General features: G+C 46.5%; 1 protein-coding gene across 1 annotated transcript in view; it reads right to left on the minus strand.

Annotated features, from left to right (window-relative positions):
- Positions 1 to 445: 445 nt before the first annotated feature.
- Positions 446 to 24683, minus strand: part of cntnap2a (contactin associated protein 2a) — a 2445269-nt gene continuing 2421031 nt past the window's right edge. The window contains exons 23-24 of the mRNA XM_038797786.1: positions 16693 to 16767; positions 446 to 1818 (exon numbers count right to left, since the gene is read on the minus strand). Coding sequence (XP_038653714.1) covers positions 1619 to 1818; positions 16693 to 16767 — 275 coding nt within the window. The 3' untranslated portion in view covers positions 446 to 1618. The remainder of the gene's footprint in view (positions 1819 to 16692; positions 16768 to 24683) is intronic.

The following is a 24683-nucleotide window of genomic DNA, read 5'->3' on the forward strand; positions in this document are numbered from 1 at the left end:
TGTAGGACCTTCTTTGGGATCCTCACATTTTTACCCCCCCCCCCATACGAACACCATGATTAGTTTGTCCAGCGCTTTGAAAAAGGCCTTGGGGATGTAGATTGGGATGGATCTAAACAGGAAGAGGAATCTGGGCAGTACGTTCATTTTGATCGTCTGGACTCTCCCCGTGAGGGAGAGTGGGAGTGTGTGGTAGGATGCTCTTTTAAAGGGTTGGCGTTGCCTTGATTAGCTGAATGGCATCCTTTTGCTCTGCACAGATTCGATGACTTGCAAAATGATTCAGGTAGTGGTTTAAGGTCACTGCACAGCACAGCATGTCCCATCAGGTCTCTAGTTGTGTCAGGAAGGATCCTCAGTCTATGTCAGAATTAATGTCACATTACCTTGCTATCCAGACCAATATCTCATCAACAATCAGCATCATCAAAAAAAAACACACATGTACAGCAAGGCTCTTTTAATGTTGTATTCCCCCTCTCAATTTTAACCAAACTACAGTACATACTTAAAATAAGGCATGACACAATTTGTAAATTCCAAAATTTATAAACTATCCTAAATTCCTGAACAGAAAACACCATATGTAAGAGTGTTTTTATTAAATTAGAATACAATGGATCACACCCCATCAGTCCAAAGGCAAATACAGGTACTTCTGAGCTTTTACAATGTAAATATCCTGGACTCCCTAAGCATGCAAACGGAAACCCTGCTCTACCTCATGGACTAGTTTGTAGCAGTGACTGTTTCCTTGTCAATGAAGCAATTCCATAATAGCAGAAACAATGTTTACTTGCACCACACAAAGTTTTACCATAAAAGGCTAGAAATGGACAAGATAATGAACATTTATAAAATATAAGAATAAAAAATATATACAGTGATAAAAGGTCAAGAACAGAATTCATTGAGCAATACAAATGAAAGATTAAAATTATTTGCTGTGTACATTTCAGTATTTTTCCAGTTACTCAGGGCACCGTGGGTGAAGACAGAACTCTGGTAGTTCCCATCATGCACTCTGGTCATACATATTTTCCTTCACACATACACTCAAGAATGTAGGTCTAAACGCACATCTCTGTGACCATTTATTCATATCTTGCCAGTCAAATAGCTCTAGAGAATAAACTTTTTTTTAAGAAACAAACCAGAAATTGAAAAAAGAAATATGCAACCAGCTTAAATGGTAATAAAAAACAGGTTTTTAACCACAGCATGCCAAATCATTCTTTGCACAAACTCTGGCAATGAAGATTTATCTGTTTTCATTGTAAAATACAGTAACTTCGTAAGCGTCTTCAGCAACAAAAACATATAATCTATACTTGTGTGACCTACATAAAACATATTTACACTGGGTATTTGGCATATGTGTAATCATCTAGACTATCAGCATTTTGTTCTGAACTGTGAATACATTCCAATTAGTATTCACATACTTGGGAAATTTATTTTCAAAACTGGTGCTAATCCATAGTATCATATATTTAGGTTTCTTTTGAATCTTATTCTCTTTTTCTTTTTGTGTGAGTGTTTTCCATTTTGGTTCATTTGTGCTGATCTTTCCTGAATCACCAAAATAACATCAGTGGAAAACCTTCCCGCAATCATCTTAGATGAACCATTCCTTTTTACTCTCATCAATGGTTTCTGTGAAGTTGGGATCATTGTTCATTATAGCTGCATCGGCATTCTCGGCAGACTCGGCCCCCTTGGCCTCATTGGTGTGGTAGGTTCCTTTGTGGCGGAACATGTAGCGGATCAAGAAGACTAACGTGCAAAGGATGGTGAAGATTACCACAGCAATAACACCTAACAGAAAGAAAAAGATATATAGTTAAGAGCGTAAACAGTGGAAGATTAGTCCAATGGAAATGTACTCTTTCCTGAAGACACGGACTCCATCAACAAGTTGCCCACTGGTCGTCTTCCATGCTCTTCTCCAAGAGGACATTAATTGTGTGCGACCCTAGGTGGCAAATGGCATCAGGTTATTTATTGGGTCATTATTAAGTGAGGAGTTTGTTTTAAAATCAATGTTGTCCAATATGTTAGTCACTAGCCACACATGGCAACTGGAGATCCAGATGTAGCTAAATGCAATTTTGATTAAATAAAAAAAGTGATCTTAATATTCAATGCACAGCATATGCACACTCACTTTAACCTATGTGTGCCTTTATGGTAAAATGCTAAGACTTAAGGCAGAATGTGTGGCTTTTATTCATCGTTAAGTGTAGTTTATTTTTTTGATTACTGCTCATCTTCTAAAATGGTGTGCAACATGGGAAAACACAGGGTTGGATTCTCCATTATTGGGACTATGTCCCCATCCGGCGTCAGAGCGGTGGAATTTTGCGCCAGAAAAACTGCCGTGGACTTCTGGTTGCGGTGATGCGGAGTTAAGCTGCACGTTCGGCAGCTCCCGCTATTAAAGGACTTTCGGGCCTGTTTTAGGGCCCCAAACGGCGCTGTTCCGACGATTCCCGGTGGGGGAAGGTGTTTGGAGGAACATTCCCCGAAATTTATGGTGCGTATCCGGAGTGGGGCAAAGGAAAAGGCTGCAGCAGCTCCCCAGAAAAAGCGGGGGAAGGAGGACAAAATGGCGGCCGGCAGAGCACCCGAGGACTGGTGGAAGTGGGCGCAGGAGCAGCAAGGTGCTCTTCTGCGCTGTTTTGCGGAGCTGAAGGCTGAGTTGCTGGACTCCCTGAATGCGACTACCAACAAGCTGCTTGAGACCCAGACAGCCCAGGGGGTGGCCATTCAGGAGTTGCAGCGGCAGGTCGCTGAGCGGGAGGAGGAGGCCGTGGTCCTCGTGGGGAAAGTGGAGTTGCACGAGGCACTTCACAAAAAGTGGCAAGACCGCTTGGAGGAGCTGGACTTTGGCACGAGGCGAAAGAATTTGAGGATCCTGGGCCTGGCGGAGGGGCTGGAGGGGTCGGATCTTCCGTCCTATGTGGCCACGATGCTGAACTCGTTGATGGGAGCGGGGTCCTTCCATTTGCCCCTGGAGCTTGAGGGAGCCCACAGAGTGCTGGCCAGGAGGCCCAAGACGAATGAACCCCGCGGGCGGTGCTGGTGCGGTTCCATCGACTCAGCGACCGGGAGTGTGTGCTGCGCTGGGCCAAGAAAGAGAGGAGCAGCAAGAGGGAGAATTCGGTGCGAATCTACCAGGACTGGAGTGCGGAGGTGGCTAAGCGGCGGGCCGGGCTTAACCGGACGAAGGCGGTGCTGCATGCCAAGCAGGTCAAATTTGGAATGCTGCAGCCTGCGCGTCTGTGGGTGACATATAAGGACCGGCACCACTACTTCGAGTCCCCGGAGGAGGCGTGAGCCTTTGAACAGATGGAGAAGCTGGACTCGAACTAGGGTCTGGGGGCTGCGGGGCCCGGTGTACTACGGTCGTTGCTGTTTTTGCTGTTGCTGTTTTTGTAATTTTGACATGTGTTTTCTATGCTGGTTTTTGCTCTGTTTCCGGAAGGGTCTGTTGGGTATGGGTTTGTGTTATGTGGGTAATGTTGGGGGTTTGTTTTTTTTCCTCTTCTGTGCGGGGCTGGGGGATGGGGTGGAGCTGGAATTTGGGGAGCTGTGTCAGAAGGGTGGGGTGGGGCAGTGTGAAAGCGCGGGCTTTCCTCTGGTTTCCCGCGCTGCGGGGCGGGGGGGGGGGGGGGGGGGGGGGGGGTGGAGCTGGCGGTGGGGGTGTGGCCTCTACTGGTTTTTTCCCGCACTGAAGCGGTGCCAAGGAGGTGTGGCAGGAGGGGGGGATGACCCCATGTCGGGAGGGGCGGGTATTGGCGGGAGTTGCCGGGTCAGCAGAAGTCAGCTGACTCATGGAAGTACCATGGAGGGGCGTCGCGGCTAGGAGGGGTCCTAGCCTTGGAGGGGGGGGGGGGGGAGATACCGGGTTGCTGCTGGAAGGGCCAGGAGAGAGCTGGTGTGGGCCTGGGGGGGTAGAGGGGAAGCGGTATTGTCATGGGGAACGGGTCGGGCGGGGTGTGCTGGCCTGGAGCGAGCAGTCGATGAGCTATGGCTAGTCGGTGGGGGAGGGGGACGGGGTGCCCTCTGATCCGGCTGATCACCTGGAACGTGAGGGGGCTGAATGGGCCGGTTAAGCGGGCTCGGGTATTTTCTCATTTAAAGGGGCTGAAGGCGGACGTGGCTATGCTCCAGGAGGCCCACTTGAAGGTGGCGGACCAGGTTCGTCTGAGGAAGGGGTGGGTGGGGCAGGTTTTCCACTCAGGATTAGATACGAAGAACCGGGGGGGGGTGGCGATCCTGGTGGGGAAGAGGGTGGCGTTCGAGGCGTCTGAGATGGTGGTGGACAAGGAGGGCAGATTTATTATGGTGAAGGGTAGGCTGCAGGGAGAGAAGGTGGTGCTGGTAAATGTGTATGCCCCGAATTGGGATGATGCTGGCTTTATGAGGCGCATGTTGGGCCGCATTCCGGACCTGGAGGCAGGGGGCCTGATCATGGGGGGAGACTTTAACACGGTGCTAGATCCCCCACTGGACCGGTCCAGTTCAAGGACGGGTAGGAGGCTGGCGGCGGCCAAGGTGCTGAGGGGGTTTATGGACCAGATGGGAGGGGTGGATCCCTGGAGGTTTGGAAGGCCGAGGGCGCGGGAGTATTCCTTTTTCTCCCATGTGCATAGGGTTTACTCCTGAATAGATTTTTTCGTCCTGAGCAGGGGATTGATCCTGAAGGTGCAGGATGCCGAGTATTCGGCCATAGCAATTTCAGACCATGCTCCGCACTGGGTCGATCTGGAGATGGGGGAGGCGCGGGACCAGCGCCCGCTGTGGCGCCTGGATGTGGGGATGCTGGCTGATGAGGAGGTGTGTAGGAGGGTCCGGGGAAGTATTGAGGGGTATCTTGAGACCAACGACACGGGGGAGGTCCGGGTGAGGATGGTCTGGGAGGCTCTGAAAGCAGTGATCCGGGGGGAGCTGATTTCAATCCGGGCCCATAGGGAAAGGAGGGAGAGGGAGAGACTGGTGGGGGAGCTCCTGGACGTGGATAGGAGGTACGCGGAGGCCCCGGAGGAGGGGTTGCTGGGGGAACGGCGTAGTTTGCAGGCCAAGTTCGACTTGTTGACCACCAGAAAGGCGGAGACACAGTGGAGGAGGGCGCAAGGCGTGGTGTATGAGTATGGGGAGAAGGCGAGCAGAATGTTGGCGCATCAGCTCCGCAGGCGAGATGCGGCTAGGGAAATTGGTGGAGTGACGGATAAGGGTGGGAATGTGGTGCAGAAGGGGGCAGAGGTGAACGGGGTCTTCAGGGACTTTTACGAGGAACTGTACCGGTCGGAGCCACCGGTGGGCGGGATGGAGAGCTTCATGAACAGGCGACGATGTCACGGGCGCTGATCTCTCTGATCCTGAAGCAGGATAAGGACCCCTTGGAGTGTGGATCATACAGGCCAATCTCGCTCCTCAATGTGGATGCTAAGTTGCTGGCGAAGATCCTGGCCACCAGGATAGAGGACTGTGTGCCAGGGGTGATACACGAGGATCAGACAGGATTTGTCAAGGGAAGACAGCTTAACACGAATGTGTGGAGATTGTTAAATGTTATTATGATGCCGGCGGTGGAGGGGGAGGCGGAGATAGTGGTGGCGCTGGATGCAGAGAAGGCGTTTGATAGAGTTGAGTGGGGGTACCTGTGGGAGGTGCTGGAGCGTTTCGGATTCTGGGAGGGGTTCATCAAATGGGTGAGGTTGCTCTACGAGGCCCCGATGGCGGGTGTAGTTACCAGTGGAAGGAGATCAGAGTACTTCAGGCTCTACCGTGGGACCAGGCAGGGGTGCCCCCTTTCCCCCTTGCTTTTTGCACTGGCGATAGAACCTCTGGCTTTGGCGCTGAGGGAGTCGGGGAGGTGGAGGGGTCTGGTGCGGGGTGGGGAGGAACATAGGGTATCGCTGTATGCGGACGACCTGCTGTTGTATGTGGCGGACCCAGAGGGGGGAATGCCGGGGGTGATGGAGCTGTTGGCTGAGTTTGGGAGCTTCTCGGGCTATAAGTTGAATCTGGGCAAGAGCAAGGTATTTGTAGTGCACCCGGGTGATCAGGAGCAGGGAATTGGAAGGCTCCCGTTTAAGAGGGCAGTGAAGAGTTTCAGATACCTGGGGGTGCAGGTGGCCAGGAGTTGGGGGACTCTCCATAAGCTTAATTTTACCAGGCTTGTGGAGCAGATGGAGAAGGAATTCAAAAGGTGGGACATGGTGCCACTATCGCTGGCGGGTAGAGTGCAGTCCGTCAAAATGACGGTTCTCCTGAGGTTCTTGTTCCCTTTTCAGTGTTTGCCCATCTTTATCCCTAGGGCCTTTTTTAGGAGGGTGACTAGCAGCACCATGAGCTTTGTTTGGGCGCATGGGACCCCGAGGGTGAAGAGGGTCTTCTTGGAGCGGGGTAGAGATGGTGGGGGGCTGGCGTTACCCAATCTCTCGGGGTATTATTGGGCGGCCAATGTGTCGATGGTGCGCAAGTGGGTGATGGAGGGGGAGGGGGCAGCATGGAAACGGTTGGAGATGGCGTCCTGTGGAGGCACAAGCCTGGGGGCCCTGGTAACGGCGCCGTGGCCGCTCCCTCCTACGAGGTATACCACGAGTCCGGTGGTGGCGGCTACCCTCAAGATCTGGGGGCAGTGGAGGCGACATAGGGGGGAAGTGGGGGGCTCGATGGAGGTTCCGTTAAGGGGGAACCATCGGTTCGTCCCGGGGAACATTGATGGGGGGTTCCAGGGTTGGCACAGAGCGGGCATCAGACAGCTGATGGACCTGTTCATTGATGGGAGGTTTGCGAGCCTGGGGGAGTTGGAGGAGAAATTTGGGCTCCCCTCGGGGAACATGTTCAGGTATCTGCAGGTAAAGACGTTTGCTAGGCGGCAGGTGGAGGGATTCCCTTTGCTTCCCGCGAGGGGGGTGAGTGACAGGGTGCTTTCGGGGGTCTGGGTCGGGGACGGGAAAATATCTGATATCTACAAAGTAATGCAGGAGGTGGAGGAGGCGTCAGTAGAGGAGCTAAAGGCTAAGTGGGAGGGGGAACAGATCGAGGATGGGACATGGGCTGATGCCCTGGAGAGGGTTAACTCTTCCTCCTCATGTGCGCGGCTTAGCCTCATCCAATTCAAGGTGCTGCACCGGGCCCACATGTCCGGGTCTAGGATGAGTAGGTTCTTTGGGGGCGAAGACAGGTGTGTCAGGTGTTCGGGGAGTCCAGCGAACCGTGCCCATATGTTCTGGGCATGCCCGGCACTGGAGGAGTTCTGGAAGGGGGTGGCGAGATAGGTATCGAGGGTGGTAGGATCCAGGGTCAAGCCAGGTTGGGGATTCACGATTTTTGGGGTTGCGGTGGAGCCGGGAGTGCAGGAGGCGAAAGAGGCCGGTGTCCTGGCCTTTGCGTCCCTAGTAGCCCGGTGGAGGATCTTGCTACAGTGGAAGGATGCGAGACCCCCAAGTGTGGAGACCTGGATCAATGATATGGCGGGTTTTATTAAGCTGGAGAAGGTCAAATTTGTCCTGAGAGGATCGGTACAAGGGTTCTTTAGGCGGTGGCAACATTTCCTCGACTTTCTGGCTCAGCGATAGGGTACTGGGTCAGCAGCAGCAGTAACCCGGGGGGGAGGGAAATGGGGGGGGGGGGGGGGGGGGGGGCGTTGACTATGTTTGTTTATTTAATTTAAATTTATTTTTAAGTTCTCTTGTTGTTTACTGGGTTTGGGGTGGGGGGTGGGTGGGGGGGGGGGGGGGTGTGGTACATGCGTTGATACGGTCTTGGGGGTGTTACAGATACTATGGTGTTTTATTGTTGCTTTTCATTGGTTGTGGTTATATTTTCTGTAAAAAATTTCAATAAAAATTATTTTAAAAAAAAGGAAAACCGGTGTGAAAGGACCACTAATTTAAGCCCTGCAGGGGGCCAGCAGGGACCCTGCATAGATCTCGCAGCTTTTGCTGCAGATAAGGGCCCTCGAACATCCGGTCGGAGGCCGTGTACGCCGGTGGCTCTATGGTGGAATCGGACCGCGGAGCTGGACCCAAAAAATAAACCCCCCACCCGATTGGCCGCGCGCCCGACCCTCAATGCCCGCACAAACATTTCCCGGCCGCATCGAAGATCCCCCTGGCCTCCGATCGGCCCGCCCCCGACAGGGAGGCCGCGGACTGAGTCCACAGCCGCCCCGCAAGTATACCGACCGGCTGGGCAACATTAGTTCTAGCCGTCGCGACTCTGGCCAGTTGGGGGTGAAGAATGGCGGAGCAGGCCTCTGGCAATATCTCAGGTAGGTCCTAGGCTGCACGGCGTACTCCCCGAGTATGCCGCTTTTTGGGGTACGCACAATCGGGGAATCGGCACCGTCCCGATTCATTGCGGGAAAATGGATTCTCCGCCACCACGCCGGCTGCGATTATGCCGTCAGGGTGCGGAGAATCCAGCCCACAGAATTTCAACGTGGCACATTGAATGGAGAGAGAGCAAGCAGATGCTGCCTCATGATTAGCTCAACCAATCAGAATTAATTGCTCCAGGTGGGCAAAACTGCAAGAGCACCAAAAGGGTATGTCATAGTGAAGTGGCATTCCCATTCTGGGTGGAGAGCAGAGGGTGCTTCATACCAGTCAACATTCTCAGCAGTAACTCCGATAAAATCAAAGTACCACTTACAGCAGCTGGTCAAAAACCCAGAAGCTGCACTAAGATTTTCTGTGCTTGGTACATTCATTTAAAAAAATTTAATTTAGAACACCCAATTATTTTTTTCCAATTAAGGGACAATTTAGCATGGCCAATCCACCTACCCTGCACATCTTTGGCTTGTGGGGGTGAAATCAATATAGACACGGGGAGAATGTGTAAACTCCACATGGACAGTGATCTGGGGCCGGGATCGAACCTGGGTCCTTGGCTCTGTGAGGCAGCAGTGCTAACCACTGCACCACCATGCCACCCCCAGGTTTGGTACATTCATGACAGAATTGCAAACTTTGGTGAAAGAGTAAATTTTCAGAGATTCGCACTGAATGATGGCGGATGCCTGTTAAGTAAATATACACATAAAGCACATTTTAAAAATCAGCTCAATAGTTATTTATGACCTGCTATTTTACTTCTTGTAAGTTATCAGGGAGATGTCATTAAATACACTAATTCTTCTTCAGTGAAATCCATTTATTTTTAGAAAAAGTACTTTATGAATTCATTGGTTGAATAAAAATGTGTTTACCACACAAAGAAAATAATACTTTGCACATGCTGTCACAGCTTGACAATAAAACATATTTGCATGCTAATAACCAGCACAACTCTGTGTCAAGATACAGATGCAGATTCGCAATCCTCCTTTTGGCTGATTATCAATCTCAGCCAGACCATCAAATGTTTCCCTAAAGGAAGGAAAAACAAATGAGTGGTTCTGCTGCTGCTCTCAGTTAATTCTTCACAGCTGCAGAGCTGTGGATGGAAGTTGCTTGGGTGCTCTGATCGTGCAGAGTGCACTGAAAAAAGGACAAACTATTTTTGTACTTGAAACGGATACTTATCAAAAGAACTTGCTTTTGCACCTTTTTTTCCCTTGAAGTAAACAATTTTTCTCGTCAGCAGAAAATTGAACCTCTGAAGATAGTGCCATATTGCACTCTGTTTCAGCCAGGTGGTGGTGCTCTTTCAATGCTGAAATAACTGGCAGGACAATATGCATCGCAGCTTGCAACAATTGTGTTTTGCTGGTGCAGCGATACCAGGTTCTGTTTCACTGATCACTGAAGCGAAGCAATAATTTAATTTTACTTTCCAATTCAAATTTCAATAAAGGAAGTTGTTCTAAATCTTTATTAATAAACGAATAAATATTTTAACAATAAAATGGTAGGCTTAATGTGGCAACAGTCACGTAGTTTACAGGCACATTAGATGTGCAATAACTTCACAATAGAAATATTTATACGGTTACAGAGTAGCGTTCTGTGTTGTAATCTTTTAAAGGCTTTACTTTTGTCCTTTAAGTGTCCTGATCTGTGATTGTTATTTGTTGACATGTTACATGAAGAGCATGTCAACAAATATATAGCAACTGAGGCATTGTGGGAAATAGTCAATCCGTTTGAGTTAGTTTCATTTGGAGTACATATTAACACAGTGTGCTTGATTTACAAGATATTTCGGATTTCTATCCAGTTCGAAACTTATTGCAAATGATTTATTAGCCCATACTTTTACACTCCAATATACCCCATAAATAAGTGCATTGGAGGTACAGCCCTCAAAGCAAACTGCTAAGTTATTAGGCACATTCTACAAGGCATCTACAGAACTTTAGAAGTTGATTAAAATAAGAGGGCAAGGGATTTGTTCAGTAATAATAAAATGTTTTATTAGTGTCACAAGTAGTCTTACATCTTTAAGACAGATAGATAGCTTCTTGATTAATAAGGGGATGAGTGAGGGGTTATGGGGAGAAGGCAGGAGAATAGAGATGAGAAAATATCAGCCATGATTAAATGGCGGAGCAGACTCGATGGGCCAAGTGGCCTAATTCTGTTCCTACGTCTTATGGTCTAATGGTCTTATTAACACTGCAATGAAGTTACTGGAAAATCCCCGAGTCGCCACACTCCGGTCGGTGCCTGTTCGGGCACACTGAGGGAGAATTCAGAATGTCCAATTCACCTAAAAAGCACGTCTTTTGGGACTTGTGGGAGGAAACCGGAGCACCCGGAGGAAACCGGAGCAGACACAGAGAGAATGTGCAGATTCCGCAGACAGTGATCAAAGCTGGGAATCAAACCTGGGTCCCTGGTGCCAATGCTCACGGGACCTCACAGAATAAACAAACACAAACAACAGACAATCATGTGAGTAATCAAGTGAAAATAATAGCCAGATCTTCCGATCCCAATAGTGGTGCATGCTGAAACATTCACAGCTATCGAAGGCTGTAACGGAGTTTGAAGTTACAGGTTGCTGGCTTACACTAGAACCCTGTACTTCTGGTTCGCCAGAAATGGCTCTGGGTGAGCCTTTACTGATGATCTCATTGGGATATATCATGGCATAACTTGTGCTGCTTTGCTGTGACTTAACTACTACTTTGCATTATTTATTAGGTCTGCTCCAAACAGACTGCTCTGAGCAGCCTTTTAAATCAGGAAGAGTGTCTTTACACACTTGTTAACTTCTGTGATGCTAAACCTCTGACCCACAACCTAGATTCACGCCCCTAAGGACTCCAGGAGCCAGAAAAACATGGCCCACTTGGCTGTGTCTCAATCAGTCAGCCGCTATCACTGTCTCTCTCAACTCCTCCACTGCCTCAGATCTTCTTGTTCTGTTGGTGCATCCATCCTCACTTCAGTTTCACACAGGCTCTGAGTCGAGAGTTGCAGACTTTCACGGCTGCTTAGCTCTGGCCATGGATAGAATTCTAGCAGATGTTTCATCATCTGGGATTCCTCTCCACAGTCATATTTGACATAATTAATTTGGTTGTATCCCTACGTTCCATAAGCCCCATGTAGTGAGCGACACCAATCCTTATGCAATTGGGACACAGCTGAGTAGACCTCGTTTTCCTGTCTCCTGGTGAGATGGGTTCCTCTAGGATCCGGACAGTATATTAGAAGCTGACTCTTTGTTGCTAGATTTTCTGGAAGAGGATGAGGAGGGTAACTGGACTGCTTTGTCTGTTCTACTCTTTTTTAAAATAAATTTAGATTACCCAATTATTTTTTCCAATTAAGGGGCAATTTAGCGTGGCCAATACACCTACTCTGCACATTTTTGGGTTGTGGGGGCGAAACCCACGCATACACGGGGAGAATGTGCAAACTCCACACGGACAGTGACCCAGAGCCGGGATCGAACCTGGGACCTCAGCGCCGTGAGGCGGTTGTGCTAACCACTAGGCCACCGTGCTGCCCGTCTGTTCTACTCTTGATGTAACTTGTCTCCTTATGGCAGGTGCAGCAATACCATCAACCAGGTACAGATCATTTACTTTAGTGGGTTTCAGCCAGGGGCATGATTCAACTTCTTGGCATGGAGAGAGCCTTCCCAGACTGGGCCGGCACATTCAGCTGCTGAATGGTATAGGTTGAGAGCAGTTGTTGGTAATGTTCTTGGGTCGGTTCCCCATTTGCGGTTGGCCAGCTTTCCTAAGATCTTATTTCGGCTGCAACAAAGCGCTGGCTCTGTTGTCAGACTTCTCGTCACCGGTTTTAGATGAACAAAACTTTCCTCCAACTAAACGTAACACAAGGTCTAAGCACATGGAATGTACAAAATTCCAGCAGTGATCTTTTATTTTATTGGTATCAAACTGATAAATGCATTTGTGAAAAACCTTATCTTAAAGAAATAATTTTTTTTACAATGTACGACTGTGGCCTGAGGTTCCCATCTATCACCCTCTTCCACTCGAAATTTTCCCATCTCTGCTCCTGGTTCAGCTCATATGTTGCTGAATGTCTCATCTGTGCCGTTGTTTTTTAAAATAAAAAAACATTTAAAGTATCCAATTCTTTTCCTAATTTAAGGGCAATTTTAGCATGGCCAATCCACCTACCCCACACATCTTTGGGTTGTGGGGGTGAGAGCCACGCAGACATGGGAGAATGTGCAAACTCCACACGGACAGTGATCCAGGGCCAGGATCGAACCCGGGTCCTTGGTGTCGTGAGGCAGCAGTGTCAACCACTGCACCACCATTTTTAAAATTTGTTTTTAATTTTTGCAGTACCCATTATATTTTGCCAATTAAGGAGGAATTTAGCATGGCCAATGTACCTACTCCCACACATCTTTGGTTTGTGGGGGTAAGACCTGCGCAGACATGGGGCAAATGAGCAAACTCCACATAGACAGCGACCCGGGCTGGGTTCGCACCTGGGACCTCGGCACCGTGAGGCAGCAGTGCTAACCACTGTGCTCTCATCCGTGCCTTTGTAACCTCTGAACTCAACTATTCCAATATACTAAGAAAAAAAAAATTACTGCTAATGTGGAAGCTCTGAAATAAAGAGAGAAAATGCTGGAAAACTCAGCAGGTCTGAATGCATCTGTAGAGAGAGAAACAGAGTGAATTATTTCAATCCAATATGATACTTCTCCGGAATGAATGAGGGGTGGAAATTTTGAAAAATTGAATTTACAGGATGTGGGCATTGCTGGCTCGGCCAGCATTTATTGCCCATCCCAATTGTTCTTTAGAAGGTGGTGAGATGCCATCTTGTACTGCTGCAGTTTATGTGGCATAGGTACACCCACAGTGCTCTTAGGGAGGGACTTCGAGGATTTTGACTGAGTGACAGTGAAGGAACGGAAATATATTTCCAAGTCAGGGTGGTGAGAGGCTTGAAGGGAAACTTCCAGGTAATGGTGTTCCCATGTATCTGCTGCCGTTGTCTTTCAAGATGGTATCTGTTGTGGGTTTGGAAGGTGCTGCCTAAGGTGCACTAATGAGGTTCTGCAGTGCACCCTGTAGATGGTACCCACTGCTGCAACTGTTCGTTGGTGGTGGAAGGCGTGAATGTTCATGGAAGGGGTGCCAAATAGGATGAGTTTAATGCAGTTGAAAAGGGGAGAGGGTCAGAGTAGCAAAAGGTGTGAGTGATAGGTTTAAGGGTGGGGGGATTAAATTACAAGATGTCATAGAACAGAAGGCAAAAGAAGTGGTAATGGTTATAGTAAAGGAGCAAAGCATTGATCCAGAATAGGTGTTAATTATTGGAATAAAGTCAGTGCTGTTTGGAAGTGAAACAGGAGAACAAGATATAGACTGACACTAGGGAAATTGTATACAAACTGTTGGTCTGAAGTTGATGAACTCAATGTTGAGTCCAGAAGGTTGTAGAGTGTCTAACTTGAAAATGAGCTGCTGTTCCTCAAGCTTGCATTGGGTTACACTGGGACAACACAGCAGGTCAAGGAAAAATGTCAATGTAACAGAATGGTGGTGATTTAAAATGGCAAGCTATGGAAGGTCAGGGTCATGCTTGCAGACTGAATGGAGATGTTCTGCAAAGCAGTCACCCAATCTGCGTTTGGTTTTCCTAATGTACAGGAGACAGTATTGTGAGCAGCAAATACAGTATACTAAATTGAAAGAAGTACAAGTTGTTTCACCTGGAAGTAGTTTGGGGCCTTGGAAAGTGAGGAGGCAAAGGGGCAGGTGTTACAGCTTCTGTGATTTCATGGGAAGGGGTTGAGGTGTTGGGGTGACAGAGGATATCACAGAAGGAATGGTCTGTTTGAAATTCTGATAAGCGACAGGCATAGGCTCTGGGCACTTGTCTGGGCCCTAGTTATGCCTGTCTTTTTGGGGGGTTTGTGTAGCATCTCGTGTTCCAATTCTACTCATATCACCTCCAAGTACATTGATGACTGTATTGGTGCTGGAGAGCAGGACAAATTAATCCATTTTGCTTCCAATTTCTACCCTTTTCTCACCTCCACTTGGTCCACCTCTGACAATTCCGTTCTTTTCCTTGGCTTCTCTAAATCCATTTTTGGGAATAGTTTATTTATTTATATTCAGTACAAGTTCACTGACTCACAGCTTTCCTGACTACACCTTCTCATGTTTTGCTTCCTGTAAATATTCCATTCTCCCAGCTCCCCCGTCACTGTTGTATCTATTCTGATGATGCTAAGTTCCACAACAGCGTTTCCAACATGTCTTCCTTTCCCCTCAACTGAGGATTCCCACCCCCCACCCCAACACATTGTACAGGGCCCTCAACTGTGTCCAACCCATTTTCTGAATTTTGCCATTACCCCTTTCCCTCCCTCCCAGAACAATAATACAGTTCCCCTGGTCGTGACGTTTCAATCCTCCAGCCATTGTATTCAAAAGATTATCCTCCACCATTTCTGCCAACTACAACACAATGTTACCACTAGACCAACCTACCATCTCTTCCCCTCTCAGCATTCCGAAGGGACCATTCCCTCTGTGACACCTTTGCCCACTCCTCTTTCACCCCTACCCCCCATTCATCATACTCTTTCCATGGCACCTTCCTGTAACACATGCTCCTTTATCTCCTCCCTCTTCACTGTCTGAGGTCCCAACACGCTTTCCAGTAGTGAAGCAACAAATTACTTGTACTTTTTTCAATTTAGTACATTGTACTCGTTGCTCACAATACTGTCCCCATGACATTGGGAGCCCAAATGCAAACTGGATGACAGCTTTATAGGATACCACCATTCAGTCCACAAGCATGACCGTCACCTCTCATCTCACTTCATCACCTTGCTCGCATGCTGCCATTTCTGTCCCCATTCCCGCTGAAAGGTTCCAGAGAAGCCTAAAGCAAACTTGAGGAGCAGCACTTTCTATCTTCCGATGAGGTGCTCTAAAGCCTCCTGGACTCAACAGCCTTCAGGTATTCAACAACTGCCGACCAGGAATTCTGACCTCTATTTTTAACTTTTTCCCCTATCGGAGTGATCTGCCTAGACCGTATGCAGAACAATAGTATTCACTCAACCTCGGTACATGCGACAATAAATAAATCTAAATCAATTGCCAGTCTGTATCTTGATCTCATGTTTATTCTGCTATTAACATTGACTCTGGACTAATACATGGTTCGTTCACTACTACCATTACCACTCTGTCTTTTGCTCTATGACATCTTTGTCATTTAATCCACCCCCCCTCCCCACACCTTCTAACCTATTCCTGATTTTCCATTCCCTTCCTGCCTTTTCAACAGCATAAAACCCATCACATTTCTATCTCTCATCAGTTCTTAAGAAGAATCATACTGGACTGAAATGTTGGCTTTATTTCGCCTTACTCAGTTGCTGTTGGACCCGCTGAGTTTTCCCAGTACGTTCTGTTTTTATTCCAAGCTCTCTTAGCCGTCTGCCACCTTGCATCCATTGTAGACTTGAGCTCATCCAAAACTCTGCTGCAGGTATCCTAAGTGCCGTTCATCCATCATTCTTTGCTGATGTAAACTGGCTCCCATTGTGACAATCTCATTTTTAAGGGTTCTGGTTCTGCTAGAGCTGCTATAAATAATAATCTTTATTGTCACAAGTAGGCTTACACACTGCAATGAAGTTACTGTGAAAAGCCCCCAGTCGCCACATTCTGGCACCTGCTCGGGTACACAGAGGGAGAATTCAGAATGTCCAAATTGCTTAATTTTTATGCTTTTTTAATGCTCCGGAGCACCCAGAGGAAATCCACATAGGCACGGGGAGAACGTGCAGACTCCACACAGAAAGTGACCCAAACTGGGATTCAAACCTGGGAGCTTGGTGTTGTGAAGCCATAGAGCTAACCACTATGCTACTGTGCTGCCCATGTTATTTTGAGTATGAAAAGTCTCACATTAAACTGAACTTTATAATTCAATTTTAAAACCATTTCAATGAGTTCACAATATCTGATAAATAATTATCAAGTGGTAAGGGAGGTCCTTTCTTCTTTTCCAATTGAATGTAGGTGTACCAATTATTGCACATTGCTCATCTCGATGAAATTGAGAACAACATTTGGATCCAAGTAAAGTGAACCCTCAGATGACCATGAATGACCCAGCTTCTTCTTAGCAACTGTTATCTACCACAAAATTCTTGTGCATGTTACTCAATCTAACGCTTGGGGGGAAGCCCCTAATTCCAGCAATTTGTTTCATGCTTAGCGATTTTCTAAGTTCATACTCTGACACTTACCACCAATGATTGCCGAGTTTCGATTCACTCCATCTGTAATGGTGCTCTCCTCATTGTATGGAAACTCTGCACTGGCTGAAAACGAAAAGAAACTCAATGTCAGAAACCTAAGATCTATTAAATTGGACTTCTGTAAAGAAAACGTGAGGAAGAATTAATAGGAAATGGTTCAACTTTCTGGAGTTGAAGAGCTTCTGTCGGAATCTTCCGAATTTTAGAAACAAAAAGTTATTTAAACCGCAGCCACTGGCAGCATCTTTTTCCCCCAGACCATTCTGTCACAATGTAGTTTATTTTAATTAATTCATCTCAGTGCCAGTTATCACAGAATTGATACCGGCAGGAAGAGTCCATTTGGCCCATCATGTGTGCACCAGCTCTCCAAATGAGCATCATGGCATAGTGCCATTCCCCTGCCTTTTCTCTGTACCCCTGCACATAATGCCCTCTTCAATGCGTCGATTGAACCAGCCTTCACCACAATTCCAGGCAGTGCATTCCAGACCCAAACGATTTGTTGTGTGAAAAATGTTTTCTCACATCTACATAAAGAAACTAACAAGATGGTATTGGTGCCAAGCAATATTTTTAGCATTTGGTTCTGACTGTGAGCAAATTCTTCCTGGAGTGCTCAGCGTTTCTGTAGGCACCATCAAAAACCTCGAGTTCCTAAATACAACATACACCCTTTAACATTATAAACATATTTTAACACTTTTCTTTTAAAGCATGCTATATGTTGAACAGCATTGGATATCATCTCTGACTCAAAGTTTTGTTGGTTCAAGACTTTGCTCAACTTTTTAAAAATTGTTCGTTGGAAGTGAGCGTTGCTGGCCAGGCAAATTGTCCAATCCTAATTGCCCTCAGGAAGGTGGTGCCGAGTTGCCTTCTTGAGCTGATGCTGAGATGTGTTGTAAGAACACCCACATTGCTATTGGGAAGGGAGTTCCAGGATACTGACTTTGCATTAGTGAAGGAACAGTGATATATTCCAGTCAGGGTGGTGTGTAACCTGAAGAAGAACTTGCAGGTAACAGTGCCCCATGCATCTGCTGCCCTTATTCTTCCAGGTGGTAGAGGTTACAGATTTGGAAGACGCTGTTGAAATAGATCCCTGGGAAGTTGCTGCAGTGCATCTTGTAGATGGCATGCATTGTTGCCACTGTGAGTCGGTGGTGGAGGAAGTGAAAGTTGTGGATGGGCTGCTTTAGAACATAGAACAGTACAGCACAGAACAGGCCCTTCGGCCCTCAATGTTGTGCCGAGCCATGATCACCCTACTCAAACCCACGTATCCACCCTATACCCGTAACCCAACAACCCCCCCCTTAACCTTACTTTTATTAGGACACTACGGGCAATTTAGCATGGCCAATCCACCTAACCTGCACATCTTTGGACTGTGGGAGGAAACCGGAGCACCCGGAGGAAACCCACGCAAACAGGGGGAGGACGTGCAGACTCCACACAGACAGTGACCCAGCCGGGAATCGAACCTGGGACCCTGGAGCTGTGAAGCATTTATGCTAACCACCATGCTACCCTGCTGCCCCTTTGTCTTGGATGGTGTTGAGCTCGAGTGCTGTTGAAGCTGCACTCATCCTGGAAAGTGGTGGGTATTCCATCACACTCCTGGCTTGTACCTTGGAAATAGTGGACAGACTTTGGGGAGTCTGGAGGTGAGTACATTCCACAGAATTCCCTGCCTCTGACCTAGGCAGTTTTCCACATCACCGGATAGATGCCAGTGTTTTAGCTGTACTGGAACAGCTTAGCCAGAGGTGCAGCTATGTATGGAGCACAAGTCTACAGTATATTGCCGGAATGTTGTCAGGTACCATGACCTTTGCAGTATCCAGTGTCTTTAGCCGTTTCTTTGTATCCCACAGAGTGAATTGAATTGGCTGAAGACTGCCATCTGTGATGCTGGGTACCTTGAGAGGAGGCTGAGATGGATCTTCCAGCTGGCACTTTTGGCAGAAGATGGTTTCAAATGTGAAAGCAGCACTGTGTGGTGGTCACTCCTCCCAATACTGTTATGGACAGATGTATTTCCAATTGGTAGATTGGTGAAGACGAGGTCAAGTAGCTTTTTCTTTCTTGTTCATTTCTTCACCACATGCCACAGACCCAGTCAAGCAGCTACGTCCTTTAGGGCTTGGCCAGCTTGGTCGGTAGTGGTGCTGAGCCACAATTAATGGATTTTTGGGGGGCTAATAATCTAGGCTGACTCTTTAGTTCACTCTTTCCATGCAATGCCTGAAAAAGACTACACACGCTGGTTAAAGTAATGCAATTGTGATATACTGATATATAACATCAAGGAAAGGAAATAGGACAAATTCCTTTGTTTTTTCCATGATTTCCACAGTTCATCCATCATAGTTATAGTGTAAAGAGCAGGATTTCAATAATACATCCGCATTCTTAACTTGTGTTGAAGTAGTGTCTTGTGTTGACTGGCTGAAGCATGTTTACTTAAGAAATCAACACTTTTTCAAAGTATAGTTTCCTGATTTCATAAGTTCATAAGATAGAAGAGCAGAATTAGGTCTATTGACTAATCGAGTCTGCTCCACCATTAAATCATGGCTGATATGTTCCTCATCTGTTACTTACAATGCTAAGACCAAAAGCTGAATTGCAAAATCAGCCAGAGCATCTCCTCCCTATAGCACATGAACTGGGAGCAGGGGTAGGCTATTTAAGCTTCCCGAGCCTAAACACCTTCAATGTGATCATGGCTGATCCCATCATGGCCTCAACTCCATTGTCCTGTCCGTTCTCCATAACCCTTCAACCCAATTAAAAATCTGTCTAACTCCTCCTTAAATTTGCTCACTGTCCCTGCATCCACCGTACTCTGGGACAGCAAATTTCACAGATTTGCAACCCTTTGGGAGAAGTAGTTTCTCCTCAAATCTGCTTTAAATTTGCTACCTCACATATTAAGATTATGATCTCTTGTTTTAGTGCCACACAAGAGGAAGCATCTGCTCCACGTCTACTTTATCCTTACCATTTAGCATCTTGCATACCTCAATTTAATCTCCCCTCATTCTTCTAAACTTCCTTGGAGAATAAGGCCTAAACTGTTCAATCTCTCCTCATATAACCAACCCCGTATCTCTGGAATCAATCCAGTGAACTTCCTCTGAATTGTCTCCAAAGCCACTACATCTTTCCTCAAATAAATTGATTTGAAGTCAATCTTTTAATCTTTTCCACACTGAGAACAAATGAAGTAAGTCAAAGAAAATTATTCCAAGATGAGAAGCCTTACATACTCTCAAACATATCACTGAGCCAAAGATTTGGTAAAACAGCGTTGCCAGACAATGGTACAGTGCCATCTGGAACAACACAGCTTAGGCATGGTAACATATTTTCCCTGATGAATAAAGATAATACTGTCGGCACACACTAAGGAGTTTGATGGCACAATGGGATAGTATACTATCTTTGCAACTTTGGGAACTCGATTCATTGCCATCTTAGATTGATACAATGAGAGGCTTTATGTGCAGAAATAGTGCAAAATCAAATTAGATGGCGATCTGTAGATAGTTGGCTCTACAGGAAAACAAGAGGGTGACCAATTTTTGTGTGTATTTCAGTCAGCATCAGCTCAATAGGGTGGGCGGCCGCCTCTTCTGACATTCACATTGGGATGCACTGAGGAGGAAATAAAACTTTACACTGGGCTGGTTTAGCACACTGGGCTAAATAGCTGGCTTTAAAAGCAGACCAAGGCAGGCCAGCAGCACGGTTCAATTCCCGTACCAGCCTCCCCGAACAGGCGTCGGAATGTGGTGACTAGGGGCTTTTACAGTAACTTCATTGAAGCCTACTTCTGGCAGCACGGAAGCATAGTGGTTAGCACAATTGCTTCACAGCTCCAGGGTCCCAGGTTTGATCCCCGGCTTGGGTCACTGTCTGTGCGGAGTCTGCACGTTCTCCCTGTGTGTGCGTGGGTTTCCTCCGGGTGCTCCGGTTTCCTCCCACAGTCCAAAGATGTGCAGGTTAGGTGGACTGGCCATGCTAAATTGCCCTTAGTATCCAAAATTGCCCTTAGTGTTGGGTGGGGTTACAGGGTTATGGGGATAGGGTGGAGGTGTGGGCTTGAGTAGGATGCTTTTTCTAAGAGCTGGTGCAGACTCGATGGGCCGAATGGCCTCGTTCTGCACTGCAAATTCTATGAATTAACTTGTAGCCATGTGATACTTGACCTGGTGTGGACACTCTTGATGTGTTTAAATGGAAAACATTTTCCCCAAATGGATAAGACTGTGATAATCATAGTGACATGAAATGTTTTGAATAATTCAATCATCAAGTCAAGCAGATACGGCAGACAACGTACACAATTTATTTGCTTTTGTGTTTGGCAGGGATACAGATCAGGTGAACATGACACGACAAGATGAAATTAAAAATTATATCACCACATTTAAAATTAGGAGAGAAATATTAAATAAACTAATCAAACTTGGAAGAAAAAGCCCCTGCCTGGTTTGGAAGAATAGTGTCCATACATTTTAAAAGAATCAAGAGAGGAAACATTAGAGACATTACCACACATAGCTAATAATAAAAAAAGGTGTAATTCCAGAAGAACTGGCAATATATAGAACATAGAACAGTACAGCACAGAACAGGCCCTTCTGCCCTCAATGTTGTGCCGAGCCATGATCACCCTACTCAAACCCACGTATCCACCCTATACCCAACAACTCCCCCCCTTAACCTTACTATAGGACACTACGGGCAATTTAGCATGGCCAATCCACCTAACCCGCACATCTTTGGACTGTGGGAGGAAACCGGAGCACCCGGAGGAAACCCACGCACACAGGGGGAGAACGTGCAGACTCCACACAGTGACCCAGCCGGGAATCGAACCTGGGACCCATTATAGTGTTATCTCTAACATTATACTGTTGCGGCTTCATCACATGCAACCTCATCTAGAAGGGCAATAGAACATGCTCAGAGAACAGTCGGCTTAATATTAGTGGGAAGAAAAACGTAGAATTCCAACTAAAGGAAAAAATAGAAAAACCATCTCGGCCGGGATTTTGCGCTCACGTTCACTGCAGACCATTGACGTAATGAAGTTTCATTTAAATGCATTAATATATAATTATAGAGTGCCCCCACTGTATTGTACTCCCCGCACCCCCCCCCCCCCCCCCCCCCCCCCCCCCCCGCGTGGCGTCACATCACATCAGTGAAGTTTACAACAGACCTGGTGCAATGTGAACAGGGCAAAGAAACCACGCTGGGAACATTCAGGTATGTACAACCCCAGGGCAGAGAGGGACGTGGCACTGGGAAGGGGATGGGGCGGACTGGGGTGCTCCCGGGGGTTACCTGTGCCCAAGGAAGGTGGTTTCCCAGTGTACACGGCAAGGTGGGGAGGGGGATTCACTTTTTAATGGGTGTATCTCTGTGATCCTGATATGTTGCTGGATTTTTTCAGGCCAGCATGATGGTGTTGGACACACCTCCAGGATTTTTTCATGCAATAAGAAGTCTTACACAAGGTTTTTCCTTCAAAGTGCTGGACAATAGGGCGAAAATGCTCGTTTTGCAGCAGGTGAGCAGTTCATCACTTTTCTTACCTGAGCCAGCACTGAGAAGAAAAAAAAAGGAAAATTCCACCCATAGAAACCAAAACTGTGATAATGAATAACCAATATGGATTTCAAAAGAGCAGGTTTTGCTTGACCAACCTAATATAATTTGAAGAGATAACAGTAAACATAGGTAATGCATCTAAATTTACAAAAGGCCTTTGATATGAAATAGACAAATGAGTAAGGTATATGCGGAGTCAGGAAACAAGTCGCAGAATGGACTGCTGGCTGGCTGTGAGACAGAAAGCAGAGAGAAAGGGTAAAATGTTGTTATTCAGAATGGCAGAAGGTGGGAAGTGGGGTCTCATAAGGATCATTACGGAGACCACTATTGTTCGTAATTTATAGTTATGGGTTGGACCTTGGAATCAAAAGAACAATTTCTAAATTTGCAATAACACCAAGCTTTTTGCTTGGGGTGATGGCATTGTGGGGATGTTGAAAAGTCAATACTGTCAACAATTGTAACAAATTACAATGAGGAAATAAACTTGCAGAATCAGCAAAAAAGTGGCAAATAAATTGCAAACCAACCAAGTGTGAAGTATTATACATGGTAAGAAAAATAAGGTGATCAGATATTATTTCGAAATGAGAATCTAGTGGGGTAAAGAAACACAAATACAAAAATCACTGAAAGATGCAGTCTGATAAGGCCATAAAAAAGCGATTGGGTTTATTTCAAGAGGATTACAATGAAGAAGTAAAATTATGCTGAAGTTACATGGAACCTTGCTTCAACCACACTTGGGAGTACTGTGTACAGTTCTGGTTGCCATCTTATGAAAGGATATAGAGGCACTGAAGCGGGTGCAATGATTATTTACAAGAAAGAATCCAGAAATGTGAGGTTATACCAATTAGAAAATTATGAACAGGTTTCGTCTCTTCTGAAAAGACTGAGGTTATACCTAATGGAGAGCTTTTAAATACTGAAATGATTAGAGATAGAATGTTTCCATTTGTGGGAAAGAGCATAAGTAGAGGCTGTAATGATATCATGGTTGTGTTGTAATTCACCGATTGATCACTCAGAATTTCACTGGTATATAAGTGGATGTTAGTCAGGTGATCCCTGAGACTGGCTGGAGGAAGCTGGAAAGAGGTTGCTTGTGCTTGGTCTTACTGTTATTCATCTGTTGTTTTGTATATAGTTTACCCACAGTTAATGTTAAGGAATCGTTTATAGCTTTAGCTACAAGTGTTTTTGTAATATAAATCAGGCCATCTGACAAGAACATTACACAGGCTATCAATATAAGATAGAAACCTAGAAGGCGGCACAGTGGCATAGTGGTTAGCACTGCTGCCTCAGTGCCAGGGACCCGGATTCGATTCCGACCTTGGGTAACTGTGTGGAGTTTGTGTATTCTCCCCATGTCTGCACGAGTTTCCTCAGGGTGGTCCGGTTTCCTCCCACAGTCCAAAGATGTGCAGGTTAGGTGGATTGGCCATGCAAAATTGCCCCTTAGGGTGGAGTTGCAGGAATAGGGTGGAGGATTGGGCCCAGGCAGGTAGTCTTTCAAAAGGGTCAGTGCAGACTTGATAGGCCAAATGGCCTCCTTTCAGAGTGTGTCCAGCAACAAGGGCCTTCTAATGCTTGGAAAAACGGAACACTCTTGAATTTCGCATGATCTACTCAGATCTCCATGAAAATTGTATTTGATGTACTATTATTGGCATAGAACTCTGACTTGCATACTTAGACAGCCTACTGTTTTTGGAAGGAGCACTGGATGTACACAGACAGGAGGGAAAATGGCTGTCCAACTCATCACCAGAGTTTATTCTTTATCATGCTAGAAAGAGACAATTGGCAGCTAGGAACCTGAGTGGACCACTCAGCCCATTGAATCTGTTCTGCCATTCAAACTATTCTATAGGAACAAGAGTAGGCCATTCAGCCTGTTGAGCCTGCTCCGCCATTTAATATGATCATGGTTGGTTGGACACTTCATTGTCTTTTACATCCACAATCCCCATAACCCTTTATTTTATTGTTAATCAGAAATCCATTAATCTCTTTTTTAAACATGCACAATGACTGAGCTTCCATAGCCTTCTGGGTAGAGAATTCCAAAGATTCACAGCCCTCTATGTAAACAAATTCTCCCCACCTCTGTTCGTAAGTGGCAACCCCTTATTTTGAAATTGTGGCCCCTTCGTTCTAGACTCCCCAACCATTGGAAACATCTACCCTGCCTATTTCCTGAAATATTTTGCAGGTTGCAATGAGATCGCCTCTCATTCTTCGAAACGCCAGAGAATACAGGCCCAGTTTGCCCAATCTCTCATCATAAGACAGTCCTGCCATCCTCGGAACAAATCTGGTGAACTTTCACTGCACCC

This window comes from Scyliorhinus canicula, chromosome 5 (assembly GCF_902713615.1).
Source record: "Scyliorhinus canicula chromosome 5, sScyCan1.1, whole genome shotgun sequence".
Taxonomy (NCBI): Eukaryota; Metazoa; Chordata; class Chondrichthyes; order Carcharhiniformes; family Scyliorhinidae; genus Scyliorhinus; species Scyliorhinus canicula.